Below are 15,373 nucleotides of genomic sequence, written 5' to 3'. Positions count from 1 at the left end.
ACAGACACTGAACCAAGTGGGGAACGCTGCCCTGCAGCTGCTCTTGACACAGCAGGAAATCCACAGATCTCTCCCTCTGAATAAGCCAACGTGTCAGGAGAGAAGAACTGTAAATTCTTTCTGGTTTTGCATCCAGGAACCTCTGCTTGTTTCGGCAGCTACTCCAGTTCTGACTCCCACTGCAGAGCAGTACAATCAGAATAATGCACTGCGCTGTCAGGCTGCAGCTCTGAAATCCCTGGCTGGCCTGTTTGCATTATGATTTATTTACAGCGTTTTGTTTATTCACATTAGACTTCTAGCTTTCAGGAAAAAAAAGGAAACATGTTTTTCATGGCAGTTGTGAAATGCACTGAATCACGTCCCGTGACTCAGCCTCTCCTTGGCTTGGAAATTCATATGAAGCCCTGTGTGCACCATTCCCTGCTGGTGCCCTGTGTTGGTAGAAGTGATTTGTGACTTGTGATTTGCTTTTATAGCTCCCCTCACCTTCTGCTGGCCCGGCTGTGATGTTGGCTTGCAGTTCAGGTCCATAGGCAATGGTTCGGGCTTGCACTCGGAATAAATAGGTCATGCCCTTGGTGAGATCCCGGACCTTCAGCCAGCGCTGCCAGTTCCCTTTAATATCCACAGTCACCACCTTGCTCACCCCTGGAACAGCCATGCAGATAAAAAAATAAGAGGGAGTTTCAATGCAAAAATAGAAATCAAGTGGAGCTTATTACATCTAGATGGTAAGTAAAATTATCTAACAGTTTGCTAAGAAAGTATTTCTTACAATTAGCAGAAGTTTAAGTAGTGATAATAGGCAATTTTCAGCACTGATAAGTATAATTAGAGTTTAAGCTTGATAAGTGGGTACTGACAAGGAAAAAAACCTTACAACACAACTGGGAAATTACCAAGAGACTCCATGTAACTTCACTAATTATTCTGGGAAGAAAGGAGGAGGTAAACGAAGAGGAGCACACATTCCACACTGCTTCCTAAATAAGCATTTCTCTGTTGTTGCTTCCCCAAATAACCTGCAACATGGTCTGGAGGAGGAACAAGGGCCAGGTTTGTTCCATTCACCTCCTCCTGCCATGTCCACCATCCCCATGTGGATGGAGAGTGAAGGATGTGCAGCTCACTGGGACCTTGGGGCTGCAAATGTCACGGCAACAGGGGATGCAACCAAAGCACTGGGAACTTAAACAAGGCTGGAGCTGTGACTTGTGTTTCACTCTTCTCCCTCTCAGAATTTTTCTTACAAGGATCAATTAAAATCAGAGTTGTTACCTTCACCCAGGTTCACAGCTAGTATCACCTTTAGGTTCTCAATGCTGCATAAAGGACCAAGGGACAATGAGTGGTTTGAAAACAAAAATCTGCTTTTCACTGAAATTTTCTAAAAGTAAGTCAATGAAAAGAATTTGATTTATAAAATATTTTACAGAATAAAAAGTTCAAATCTAGAAAGTCTTTCTGGCATTTTTTTGGTTCTGTAGATGTACATGACATGTTTCAAACCAAGGAGATAGGAAGTAGGAGAAGGTTTTTCCCACTAGAAAGAGCTGCTTGCTAGTTTATATTTCCAAAAAACGCAGAAGGAAGATGTTTTCAATCCAGATGCTTATTTTATGCAAATCAAGATGATGCTTTCAGTTTTAATCACTTAAATAAAGAGTAATGTCCAAGCAATTTCTGTTCAAAGTTTTCTCCCAGATACAATCTATAACTCAGGGAATCTTTCCTTGGCTAACGAGGAAGCAGTAAAAGCGCTCCATCCTTCCACAGGTGAACTATTTCATTTCTCTGAGACAAATCAGGAGGCATTTGTCATTTTCAAGTTATGTTCCAAAAAAGAAAAAAAAAAAAAAAAAGAACTGTTCAAAAAAGCCCTGGGGCAATTTTGTTGTCTATTATTGTGTAAAACATAACAGTGTAAAGCTTAAACAATAAAAGGTCAAACAAGGATAAGACTGTGCTAAAGAACTGATCGCTGCTGGAAAGCTTGGAAAAATGGGCAGGTAAGTGGTGACTTGTGAGTGGGACGGCAGAAGGTGTCACCATGGGGGGACGCTCGGCCAAAAATCAAGGATGGGTGGAAAGTCAAAATATGAAGGAGAAAAGCTGTAGAAGAAGGTCCAGTCCATGTAGGTTGTTGCACTGCAGTGCTCACACGGAGGAACGTGGATTCTATCCCCATATGGGCCATTTACTTAAGAGTTGGACTTGATAATCCATGTGGGTTCTTCCCAACTTAGAATATTTGTAAATCTGTGAAAATGATGGCATCAAGGAAGGGATTCTTCTCCATGGCAGGAGGATAAATATGTTTGCTGAAAGAAAAATGCTGGCTCAAGAGCAAAAGGTGGGTAAAGACTGGAAAATAAATTTAGGCAAAAATTTTGCATCTGAGGGAGAGCCCTCCATAACCTTCCTGCTCCCATCAGAAATCTTCCAGAGGGGAAGGAGAGACAAGCTGGAGTCAGGGGCAGCACAAGCAGAGGTGGAGAAGAGAAGAAAAGACAACAAAGGTCCTGAAGGATGTTAAGTCAAATGCGTGCAGAGAAAACATGATCTGACACTTCCATATTTTCAGGGGAAAAAAATGTATTCTTAAACATTGCATAGGAATGAAGAAAAGGGAGGAAATGCCCAACCAGCCTGAACCTCCTGCATACCCTGTGCATATTTCTTGGTCAGAATTAGAAATGCTTCCTGTATTAGCTCTTTGTGCTCTGACCTGCCAGCCATAAAGGCTGACAGTGCTTTTATTCTGGTGTTTTCAATCCCGAGTTTAACTTTCTCAGTGCATGAGACATGGATATTTAGACAATATAGATCATTATTCCTTACAGAAGAAGCAAATGCAAGTGATTGATATCCTGATTTCTTTGGAAAAGAGTTTAAAATGGATTGGCAATGGCTGAAATTACTCTCCCTGCTGTCACGCTGCCAAAGCTGGACATCCTATTGAACTATTGGCAATCTACCAGCAATATAAAAATATTAGTAAGTCCATCCACAAACTATGTCATCTTTTCTAATTCATCTTTGGAATGAATTTACATTTGTTTTCAGAGAAACTGCCAAATCCTCCTCCGTTGCTGCTCTGGCAAATTAATGAAGCGTTTGTGGCCAGCACATTGTTGTGGTTGAACTGGAATCTAGTGCTGGGTTAAAAATGCTGCCTGAAAACTCCGTGTGAAGAGGCACAACCACATCTCTGTCCTGTTATCCTCCCCTGTAACAGCAGAGGTGCTACCAGTGATGACCAGCACATTTGATGCCTGGGCAATCTCTGTGATAACAGAAGTGACACATGACGTGATAAGCAACACAAATGTGCCTGCCAACTATTCTGGGATGGAGCCTACTCAGCAGTTTCAAAGGCAGAGCGTGGAGACAATCAGGCACTCCCAGGCTGAGCTTCCTCTTTGCCCAGATCAGGTAATGATGGCTGTCAAACGACTTTTCAAATCACACAGACTATAGTTTGTGCAAGAAAGTGAGAGAAGACAAGACAAAAGCTATATCCCACAATATTATGGCTCGCTGAAGCATTTTGGCAAAAGTGGAATTGTTTTATTTACCCTTTGCCACCAGGCTTCTCTCAGAAAATGGCAGAGAGCAAGTAGGAAATTGGGCAGAGATGAAAGGTCCTGCAGTACTATTGTGTCATTTCTCCATGAATATGTATGATCAGAGGTCTTTCTTACCCTGGACAGGAGCCAGAGGCTCGTAGACGACTCGATAACCCTGCAGGACTCCATTTGCTGCTGCTGGCTCACCCCAAGATACGTTGAGTGTAGTGCAAGTGATTTCAGAGAAGGCCAGGAAGCTGGGAGCACTGGGTGCTGAAAGGATTGCACACAGATTGAATTGCAGCAGCAGCAGTCAATCTGATATACATATATATTATAAAACATTGCTTTATTTGCCCAGCCTAAATCTAAAGGAAACAAGCTGAGAATGGGATTTGTCAGTTGTATCCAAATGTCCTGTAATCAGTCAGAAACGCAGCCTGTCCTAAAAATACAGCCAGTCAGCTACAAAACTGAACTTCCACAGCAAACAAGGAGGTAGGGCATGGAATGGAAGGGGCCTCAGAAGGGTGTTATGGGAGCCACCTCCTCTTCACAGCCACCACCAAGGGCATTGCCTTCACCCTGTGCCAGACTACTCCCAGCACATCCAGCACAGGGACTGCTCAACCCGACTGGGAGGCTGCTGATCCAGCTTTAAAAAAAAAAAATAGGGAGGAATTCTAAAAAGCATGCTAATTGTCTCACAGGACTGTCATGGCAAGTTCCAGGCGCTGGAGATGAGTTCCTTCTGATTTCCAGGTGTGACAGCAGAAACCAGAAACAGCCACAGTGTTTCCTTCTGGACCAGCTTAGTTTAGGGACCGATCCTTCTGCCACTCCGCTTTCATTTCAGCTGTGTCACTCCCTTTCCACACACTCCACTTGTTTTATGCTTTTTTTCCCCCTTTCAAGACCTCTACAATGTAAATCCAAAGAGCAGTGCCCTCCTGCCTGCCGCTATTTCCCTTGGCCCGTGCCCAGGTGAGCAGGCCAAGGTCCCGTACCCGCCTGGTGCGTCCTGCCCTGGGCAGGGCTGCTCCTGGGGCCGTCCCCGGCCGCGTTGAAGGCGGAGATGCAGACCAGGTACCGCGTGTGGCTCGTCAGGTTCTTGAGCCGCACGGTTGTCTCCGGGAGGAAAAGGACCTTCACCTTCTCCGTGTCATTCAGGGTGTCGCTCTCCCAGTAATAAATCTGTTGGGACAGCAAGAATCCCAGCATTATCAACGTTGGAAGAGCCCTCTAAGATCATGAGTCCGACCATTGACCCCCACGTTCCCAAGTGCCACATCCACTCGCCTTTGGAACACTTCAAGGCTTGGTGATTCTACCACCTCCCTGGGCAGCCTGCTCCCATGCCTGACCGTGCTTCCTGTGAAGAAATTTTTCCTAATATCTAATCTGAACCTCCCCGGTGCAACTCAAGGGCATTTCCTCTCATCTTGTCACATGTTTTAGTATATCCTACACCTAGAAGATATCTGGGGACTACAGCTAAAAATGTCCAGGAAGATGGTGCAATCTTGTCTGGACTCCTCTGTTAGTTGGGATACTCAGATTTTTCAGCACCTGCCAAATCTTTTCCTTTGGCAAATTCCCCTGAGTCCAATGACCACGTAGCTGAGTACATCACTCAAAAATAGAGCACAGGCTGAAGAATATGGCCTAATGACAGCAGGTATGAGCTGCCAGAATTCAGCGAGGAGAAGTCCGTTTAAATACTCCCTTCAATGCAAGCTGCCTGTCAGCACTGGCATCCTGATACACCCTGATGGTCCATAACTCCCCACTGCACACAAACAGCACTGCCACACCACTGGTGTTCAAAGCACACCCAGGAAAATGCCCTCCTGAAGAGGGTAACAAAGATTCTCCCTAAAGTTCCTTGAGGTGCTTTCCCCCCTTCTTCCATTATATAATTTTTACCCTGATGCCATAAAATTAGGCTTCGGAGAATTTGTTTCCAAGCAGGTGGTGCCAGCCCTATTTACTGGACAGGCCTGCAAGCATTACAACCAAATCTGGCCAAAGCAAGCCAGAGAGTGGAGAGAGCAAGCCAAGGCAAGACTCCACCTTGGCTCTCCAAGCCAAGCTGCTGAAACCATCTATATACGTACAAAAGGGAAAGGACAGGGATTGATATATAAGGATGCTTGTTACTGCCAAGAAGGGATGCCAGATTATTCACATTGGCTTGGCTTTCCTTCACTTATGGATCTAAATTCATGGAGAGAGGCAGAGCCAGACACTGAACCCAAGCCAAGCTCCAGTGTTTGTAGACTTGCCCATTCCCACTCTCTGAGGGTCCATTGTCATGCTGGAGGTGCTGAGCAGCGTGTCTCTGCAACGTGCTCACCTCCTGCAAACCGAATGCAATTAATACTCTGATTTAATTTAGTTAAAGTTAAGGAAACGAAGCAATGCTTCCAAAATTTGACCTGGCTCAGGCTTCTAGCTGGAAGAAAGCTCTGCTCTTCCTAAAGACTTGTAACATTTGATGGAGGGAAAGCTCAGTTAATTTTCTTCAATACATTTCTTGCCCCCAGCTCTTGTGTATCTGTGTTGCTTTTTGGAGCAGATACGTTGCCTGCATAAGCGGAGCTGCTTCCTTATCTGCATGCTCTGTTTCCCCATGTTCTCCCTTCTTCATAAATAACGACACACTCTCCCCTTTTCTCTCCTCCCCTCTCCCAATCTCTCTCTTTTGCTTTTGGGACTTGCTGCTGTTCCCTACTGCAGCCTGAGCACTGTTTTAAGTTGCCTTATGCGGCGAGGGCGACTGCACTCTGTAGAGCTCTCTCACAAGTAAATAGCAATGCCAAGCAAGATAAATGGAAACAGGAGGAATGGGAGGATTGCCTTGTAGCCTTGGATGTTCCCGTTCTGGCTGTCGGCAGGAGGGGGGTCCCAGGTGAGCTCCAGCTGGCTCGCGGAAAGGGAGTTGACTTGGATGTTCTGTGGGGCCAGTGCCGGTGCTAGGGAGGAAGAAGGACAGAAGAATTAACAGTGACAAGCAGAATTAGCTCATATCCAGGTTTTCCATTTGCAGAAGGACCCAGGGCAGACTCTGTTTATGCCACAAGTCAGCAACGAGCCAGCCCCGGGGTATCTGCGTCATTGGGATGTCTCGGCACAAGAGGCGCGAGGAGCAGCTGAGCCTCGGGACGCAGGCTGGCTTAGACACTGAATCAACCCAATCCTGCCAGCAGCTCTGGAAAAGAAAGGAAAATTTTGGTTTCCTGGTAGTTTGGGTCTCACCTTTGGTGGTGGCTGATCGACTGTTCCTGGTGAGCAAGGCAGCCCCTACCACCATCAACCCGAATCCCACTCAGCAGCAAGATTTTGGGTCAAAATATTGCCTAAAATTACCTCCAAACCTAGTCAGCTGCTAATCAATTCACCAATATTTTATGTATGATGGAGTGACTCTTAGTTTGCTACTTGATAGCTCCACTTTGATTACACCTCCACATGCACACACAGGCCCTCTTTGGCTCCTGATGGCATTTCTTCTTTGCATTGTGCTGTGCTAGAAAACCAATCTTTGAGTGCACCTGGGTCACTCTATCCCTGCCTTTGTCAGGATCCAACTTGGTGCAGGTGGATTTTCCTCCCCAGCGGCTACTGAGGACGCTCTGTTCTCCTGACCTGCTGTCTGTGCCTCCGGCAGGTTTGAACAAAACAGCTCCTGTTCTGTTCACAGAAAAGGTGCCGAAGCGTGTCCTGGTCAAACTCCAGAAGTGGGGAGAGAAAGGCAGGGCAAAGGCTACGCTTCTCCTTTCTCTGTGTTCACGGTGCCACAGCCTTCAGCCAGACTCCCTGAGAAAGTTGTCTCTTTTCTCTCTGCCCCTTTCTGGGCCATAAATAGAAGCGATAAAATATTCACCACTTGCACTGGATAGCCCCGGTTAGCTGTTCCTCTGGAGACTTCTTTCTTAAGAGAGAATGACCTTCATAAGTCACACTTTTCTACCAATACTCCCTCCCCCCAGAGTTATAAAATAAAAAAGTAATTAACACCCACTCAGCCTGACACCAACTATTTATTTTGTTCTAACTGTGTGGTTTCCATATTATCACTGCCCACCCTGCCGTTAATGGAAATGTTAATAACCAGCGCCAGGTTGTTGTGACAGATGCTTGGGCTCATTATCAGAAATTCTTATTTACCGCTCCATTAAACGACAGAATCGCACAAAAAAACAATTCAATCAAAACTAACTGGAGGAATTTTAACAGCCACATTAATAATCCAAAACATAAATAAAGTTAATGTCTTTTGCATGTTTGCCATTGGCAACTCTATTGCAAAATTATTGCTATACAATTAAAACGTGAAAGGTAAAATTGAAAATAGCCTTTATCCCAGGGCTCGGTTAAAACTCTTTATTTATTGTGGGGTTTTTGTTTCCTTTTTGGCTGGATGGTGAATGCATGAGGTGACAGTGACCATCAGTAAAACCCAGCTTGGTCACAAGGATGCACTTGTCTAATTGTTGCCCTGCCTTCTGTGCTCATTACTTGGCTGGATGCCCTCAGTTCAAGGGAGCTCTGTTAGGGACCAAAAACCTCAAGATTTTGAGACTTTCACAGCAGAAACCATAGCGTGAGGCCAAACTGATCACAGAGAGCAAAGCTGAAAACACATCCCGGAGATCTGCCACGAAGAGATGCTCAGGGAAACAGGAGTGTGTACAGTCACAGAGGAAAATGGGTCGCTTTAGCAGCATATTTCCTTTCTAAGGAGTCACACCACTGTATGTCCTGAGCTGACAGCTTCAAAGTGCTCTCAACACCCAGGTCTGAAGCAGCACCTACAAGAGCATTTTTCTTGGGATGCCATGTGCCAGCCTGGAACAAATGCTGCTTCTGAGACGCGACCATCAGAGGAGATGGCGTGTGCAACCTGCTGCCAGAAAAACACTGCTTTTCCTCAAGCCCTTCATGCAGCACATCTAAGAAACACAGTGGTTAAAACCTGCCAGTGATAACTCTGCACTGACACGCTGCTGGAGCTGCATTTTCGCTGGCACAGCGGCAGAAAATTTGACGGGAGGAATGAACAAAAAAGTGTGGAAAAAGACATTTCTCTTGGCTGCCTCAGAGCCTCCACGAGACGCAAATTGTTTGGTTTTGTGCCCTGTGAGTCTGTCCCTCTGTTCAACTTTCAAAGGCTGAGGTGTCCCTCATCCTCTAAGCACAGATTTCTTGTTGACAGCGAGGGACAGCAGAAGAGTGCTGCTGATGCTTGATGTGGCTCTGCGCCGACAGCACGTTCCATCAAGGGTGAAGTGAAATACTTCAAAAAGAAGTAAACACATCCCTGAAGACTCTACCTGTTTGCAACCCCAAACCATTCCCTAAATATATGGATAGCCTGTGCCAATAAAAGCAAGCGCATTTTAAAGGTGAATTCAAAACGCTTTTTACCTTCTAGGAATGCACTTCAAGATTACTGAGCTCGGAATTTTTCATGGCTGTTGAAATCTCAAATACATAAAAAGCAAGGTTAGAGCTGCATACCTCACACTGCTTTAGGTGTTAGTGACATTATCAACTATAGCAGGAGTGACACAGACCCCCGAGGGTCCAAACACAGCTCTTGGCAGGTGGAAAGCATTTCACTTTGCCTGAAAAAATCGTCTGTGTACTCATGAGGTCGAATTCTGTGCACGCATCCTGCCTTGGAATCTCATGCAGATATTTGTTAACATTTCTTTTCTTATCTGATTTCAATTTACCTTTGAGATTGTCTCCTTGAAACTCTCCCTCAGCCAAAACGTAAGGAGAACGACTGAGCAGGTTGTATAGTAATTAGTAACAAATAGTAACAAATACGGGCTGGGCTGCTGCTGGCAGGATCACGTAAAGACAACAAATCTATCCAGAAACGTGGTGAGAGTGTCAAAATGAGCCCATAAATAAAGTTACGCATCTAAATCCACATTTAAACATACCACTGCCCTCATTTCCCAGCTGCACTGAGCAGGCTCTGCTCACACTGCAGGCAATTTGAGCTTGCAAATGCTTCTAACCTTTAAAGAGAAGGTGCTCAAAATCCCCGGTGGCCTCCCTGCTCTGGAGCTCCGTGCTCTGCAGAAGGTTTGCCTCAGCTCTTCTCGCTTGGGATATTTGTTCTCTGGGCTGTGTGGCACCCAGAGCTTTCCATCAGTATGGGACTACTATTCCTTTTCCCAGTGACAGTCGCCACGATGCTCTGTGGCATAGGTAGGCTACAAATCCTTGTGATTCATTGGGCAAACTTAATAACTGGTTTTGTGAAGCATTCCTCGCTGCTCTTATATCTGCTCCAGTTTCTGGGGAGCAGAGGATTTCTCCTCTACAGGTTTTCTAATTGTTCCTGCAGTGGCAGTATTATTGGCAGGACATTCACAGACAAGTGTGGGACAAGATTCCCTGATACTCGCGCGCCAATTTAAATAAACATGCAGGCCAAAAATGAGGAGAAAAATGCACTGAAAGAGACTGAAGATTTCCTGTGCATCAGCTTGATCCCAAACAAGCCCAAGCAAATTTCTGTTTTTAAAGACCTCTGATCCTTTTCTATCTAGCAAGTGTTTCCCCCCAGTTCTTCAAAGCATGACTTGGAGAACATGCCTGCCTTTATTCCCTAGTAATCAATATGTTTGCATTTTGGTGTTAGCACCTAGAGGCCAGAATCTCATTGCACAATGTGCTGCATAAACACAGAAGAAAGACACAGTTCCAGGCCCTCAAATCCTCTAATCTGTCTCCACATTACAATGGAGGGGTGGTTGCAGCATGTTCTGACTATCAGCTGTAATTTTACCTGCCTAGTGATTAACAACAAGGGAGAAGGCACAGCAATACTCAGTTCAGCGTGTGCTGATGGTGAAATCTTGCACACTAGAGCCTCCAAAGTTTACAGACCCATTCCTGGAACACACAGGCATGGAAAATAGGGCTGGAAAGGGTTTGGAGAAGGCTCAGACATCACCCTCCTGTGTCACACTGGGATCAGCTCGCTGGTGAGATGTTCATGTAATCTCAATCACTGACTTCTTTCCAGATTGCGCTGTCATTCCCACACAAACTCTGCCAGCACCTCTCTACTTTAACAACTCTTAAAATAGGGGTTTGTATAATACCCATATTTTAAAAATAAAAATAAACAAAATAGGGATATCTATAATATAACAATAACTCATAAAATAACTCTCATATTATTCTTTTTGATCATAGTCTAACCTAAACCATCCTCGCTGTATTGAAGTTACATCCCTGCAGTGACATGGAGATTGCTGCTTCTTCAGCTGCAGCCACTGCCTTCAAGCTACAGTGTAGATAAGCAATAGTTTAGTGGATTATAAAGCCAAACACAATCCAACAAACAGAAGGTCACCAGATAAAACAGTGAGACTGATCTGCAGAACAGGCAAGGTGGAGCACAAGGGGTTTTCTTGCAATATGGGCCTAGAGAAGGAATGCGAGGATGGTACCTCCCAGGAATAACCAAAAAGGTGAATCTGCAGATGTCTGCAGTCACTCCTTGCATGAAGGAAAAGTGGCATGAGAGAAAAATGTTCAGTGTTTATTGGCCATTTTCTTACAGAGTCTGGGGAAGAGCAGTGAGAGGATCGGAGCTTCCCCGTGCGGCAGAGCCTTGGTGCCACCAGGAATGCTGTGTGAGTGATGCCGATTAGCTCAATAACAATTAGTCAACTGTGCTTCAAAACCAGCTACTGCAAAGCTGCTTTCTGCTGTGACAGAGCAGCACAAGCTATATTTAGAATGTAAAACACGCTTCCCACTAATTTCTGGCTGTTTTAGGCTGGGCTTTGTCTCATGATGGAAGTCAGTGCTTTTTCCGTGGGCTGCACTTTCTGTGGTTACTCAGATGTTTTTCAGAGGCACTGAGAGATGCAGAGCCACATTCCAGGGATGTGGGTCTTAACCCCTCCAACACACTCCATTTGCTATGCTGGGCCTGAGTGCTCCTACCCTCTTACTCAGGCACAGCAATTTGGCACCAACAGCCAGTGCTCTGCCAGGTATTAACTTTGTCAGGCTTGTGACACCCTGAGACACAAAATGGGTCTCAGGAAATACCCCTTTTTCAAGGGTTGTTGATGTATGTGTTGATTTACACGGTTGCATAGATCAATGTAAGAGAAACTGAAACATTTCCTCTCGTACCAATGGAAGTGAACACAATAAGAACTTAAAAATCTCTCTCACCTTCATGAACGCTGAAGATGAGAGAGCAAAAATGCAAAAATAGAAAGACGTAGAATAGAAAGACAAAATATAGAAACCTATTTTAGTGGAGAAGAAAAGGTGAAGAGAAGAAAAAGAACAGCTGTCAGGATGAGGACTTTGGGAGTCTGGAACACCTGCAATTGTTTTACTCTGTGCCATCTAATCTGGGTAGGCAAACACTTGGCTCTCTCTGTATACCGTATTTAGCACACTAGCTGTGTTTTGCCACATCAAATTTTTAAAGGGTATTAAAGTCATGAAGAAACATAAATTAAAGCAGCTGCAAATGATCCCCAAATGTAACATCCCCAGCTTCTTTGCTTAGCACTGGGAACCTTCCCAACGTTGGCACAGGTATCATCAGCACCTGCAGAGACACAGGAGGGAGGTGGGGGTGGAGGGAGGAAGGAGGGAGAGATGACATTCCTGCAAACTGAATTCCTGCAAACTGAAATGAAACAAGGACTAGAAATGAAGTATCTTTCCATGGACATAAAGTTAGGGGGTTACCTGCCAGTGCTGTTTTTGAACTGAGGAGGCATTTTCATCCTGTTCCTCACCATCTCTTCTGGTGGTGGTGAAAACACTGTTGCTGTGGTCCCTACTCTTTTAAAGTGGGTTTGGATTTCCCACGTGCGTGAGCCGTGTGCAGTCTGGGAATTTCACGGGGCAGACGTGGTCTGGGTGATGCAGGGGTTACTGTGATTGCAACCATGGCAAACCTCTCAGAGCAGTGTGTGAAAGAGCCTGCAAACAAAAACTACACACTTTTCTTTTGCTGAATTCCACAGTTCTACTTAGCAAACACAACCCTGGAACAGGCTATCAGATTGCATACTGAAATTATCCATCAAGGGAGTGAGAGAGCCTGGCCCAAAAGTAAAGCCCTCACAGAACTGTCAGACTGCCTCTGCAAAGGACATACAGGTGGTTAAAACAAGAAGGGGGGAATAATAAAATGAGCTTTTCCCTCTATTTCTTTCATGTCAACAAGGATATGATCACACACAGGCAGGCAGCCCATCAGTCAGCAGAGATGGGCCATGAGCAGGAACAGCAAGAGCCTGACAGCATTAGGTATGCACAAACAAACACACAGGCACAAACCTGCAAGCTAAAATCCCCTCTCTCTTACATCCATGCAAATTAGGGATAGCTCCTGAAGCCCCCTCTCCCTTACATCCATGCACATTGGGGTTTTCTCTGTCGAAGAGCAGATCCAGTTGTGTAAGGAGAGCAGTGTCAGCTCTGATGAGCGCAGGATTCACCCCCAGGAGGTGCTGACGGTTGTTCAAGGGATGCTGAAGAGCTGCTGCGTGTTTGATGCACTGGTCTGATCCTTTCTCGTGTGCAGTGGGAGCAGTACAGGGTAGGAAAGCACTGCCCTGCATTCTCTTACAAGTCTACCCATTAGAGAACAAAATTACTGATTTCGGATTATTCCCCCACACTCTCCAGGACCCAAAATTCCTCCTCCTCTATTTATAGTCATGCTCCACTTCTTATAATTTGTTAATGCCACATTTGAATATCATAATACCACAAGTTCATGGCAGCTGACAAAATCACCCATTCACATCCACCAACAGCAATGGCAGCACCTACTAAAGTGTAATCAGCACCAGCAACTCCTCCTGCTCCACTGCAGCCAAGAGAGTGCATCAAATAATCTCCACTGGGTTTGCCATCTACCAAATGTCAAAAGCTGTACCAGAAAAAAGTCAAAGGGCACAGGTGGGATCTATCCCCAGAATAACCTTTTGCTGTGGCTTTAATGCCAGTTTGGGTAGCTGGCCCCCACGAGGGATTAATTTAAGATTTACAGATTGCAACTGTCAGGGAACCCCAGGGAGCCCACAGAAGACTGTGTTCTTGCACTCCTGGGGAGAGAGAGATTAAATTTAAATTTTCTTGACTCTCAGTGAGAGTTTTCTCTTCCTTTCTTTATTTTTCATCCCTGAGATCATCACTGTGGTTTTACACCCCCATATCATCTCAGTGTCTGGACCGCTGTGGCCAAAATATTTTAGACTATTGCTAATTCATACTTTCATAAGAAAAAAAGGCAACTTTTTTTTGTTTCAAGTCTACAACGGGCAACCTAAAAAGCCTCCAGTTCTGTGATTGATGACAGATACAGCAAACAGATGTCAGAGAAGAAAACCAACTGTGTTTCTCCACAGCTGGCTTCACAGCAAAGCTGTACAGAGGAGGCAAAGCCACAGGAGTTGAGACCCATATGAAAATACTTACAGCACAAATTTTGCTCACATATCCCAGGATGACTGCAAACAAGCAGAGCAGGACTGCACAATTATGCAAAATAGAAATTTGGCTGCAAATAGAGCCCTTTAGTCAGAAGCACTCCAGGTCCAGCCTGTGGCTGCTGGAATAGGAGTTATCAGCCAGGGGCTTCCCCACTTCTTTACCAGGGCAATTTCTGGTTCATTTGACTTTACTACTGATAGCTCGTGTTTTTTGAAAGGAAGGTTAATTCCTCTGCTTTTAATGGAGTAGCTGTGCTGGCAGTCCAGTAAAGCTTTGCATACACGATCAGGCTTCTCCTCCCTCCGCCCTCTGCTCTGTGCAGGGATGTCCCTGCTCTCAGCTCTTCACAGGCCATAGAACACTGCAGCAGAACAGCTCATTTGTCCTTCCCCTCCCACCAACTGCAGCACAAAGCCACGAGCCCTCATGATGAATTTGGGCACGGGAGTCTGCCCGTCTCGGGCGACAGTCAGCACCAGAAAATCAGCATCAAATGGTTGGGGTTGTGAGTTCATCATCAGAGCAAAACGCTGCCCGGCAAGCACAGCCCAGCCACAGCCAGGGACGAGCCGGGGCAGAGCATCAAAACCGCGGATATTTTTGCTTGGACAGAAACATCTTTCCTACATTGAGACGTGATAAAAAGAGGCAATTAGACCCGAGCTAAGCAGGAGCTGCCGCACTACATAAAGCATTGTGCTGTACCAAAGGCTGCTGATGACCAATATTAACAACTTAATGAGCTGTTAATGAGGCGCGCGTTCGGCTTTTACTTGCAGCATGAAAACATTGCAAATCATTTTAGGGAGCTTCTGGACTGTCAGTGGAGAATTAAAGATGTCAAATAAGCCCATCAAATCTATGTCTCAATCTGGACACTGCTTTCCAGTGCATTCGCTTAAAATTCCTTCTCCTATATGGTAGAATAACTTGCTTTGACAGCACTGCGACTCTCAGACTTTGCTTCCTTCTGTCTTGACATTAGATTTCAGTCTCCAGAGAGCTGCAGGGATGTCTTTTTGACATGTTGACATTAAGGACACTTCTTCCACAGACTCACACTGGCACGGTTACTTTCTGCCTTGCCATTGGAAGAGCAGCCACTGAGCTAAGATACCAGATCTGGAAGTCTAATTAGCAAACCTTCACATCATCTGTAAACAGATTAAGAATATAAAACTACCCTTAAGAAATAGCCAGTTTGAGTAGGAAAGGGAGCCAAGGCTTATAGAGAAAATTCATTTCGATAACTCCCCAGCATTGCAGCAATACCAGTAGCACACAAGCAGTGA

The 15,373-nt window shown here is 45.2% G+C and overlaps 1 protein-coding gene across 7 annotated transcripts in view; it reads right to left on the bottom strand.

Moving 5' to 3' along the window:
- Positions 1-15,373, bottom strand: part of SDK1 (sidekick cell adhesion molecule 1) — a 388,222-nt gene that overhangs the window by 27,041 nt on the left and 345,808 nt on the right. For all 7 annotated transcript variants that reach the window (XM_032125651.1, XM_032125653.1, XM_032125655.1 and 4 more), the window contains 4 exons: positions 6,432-6,547; positions 4,580-4,766; positions 3,708-3,845; positions 490-651 (listed from right to left, as the gene is read on the bottom strand). In XM_032125651.1, the coding sequence (XP_031981542.1) occupies positions 490-651; positions 3,708-3,845; positions 4,580-4,766; positions 6,432-6,547 (603 nt within the window). The remainder of the gene's footprint in view (positions 1-489; positions 652-3,707; positions 3,846-4,579; positions 4,767-6,431; positions 6,548-15,373) is intronic.

The sequence above is a fragment of the Corvus moneduloides genome, chromosome 16, assembly GCF_009650955.1.
Source record: "Corvus moneduloides isolate bCorMon1 chromosome 16, bCorMon1.pri, whole genome shotgun sequence".
Classification (NCBI taxonomy): Eukaryota; Metazoa; Chordata; class Aves; order Passeriformes; family Corvidae; genus Corvus; species Corvus moneduloides.
This window is presented reverse-complemented; position numbering and strand designations above follow the sequence as displayed.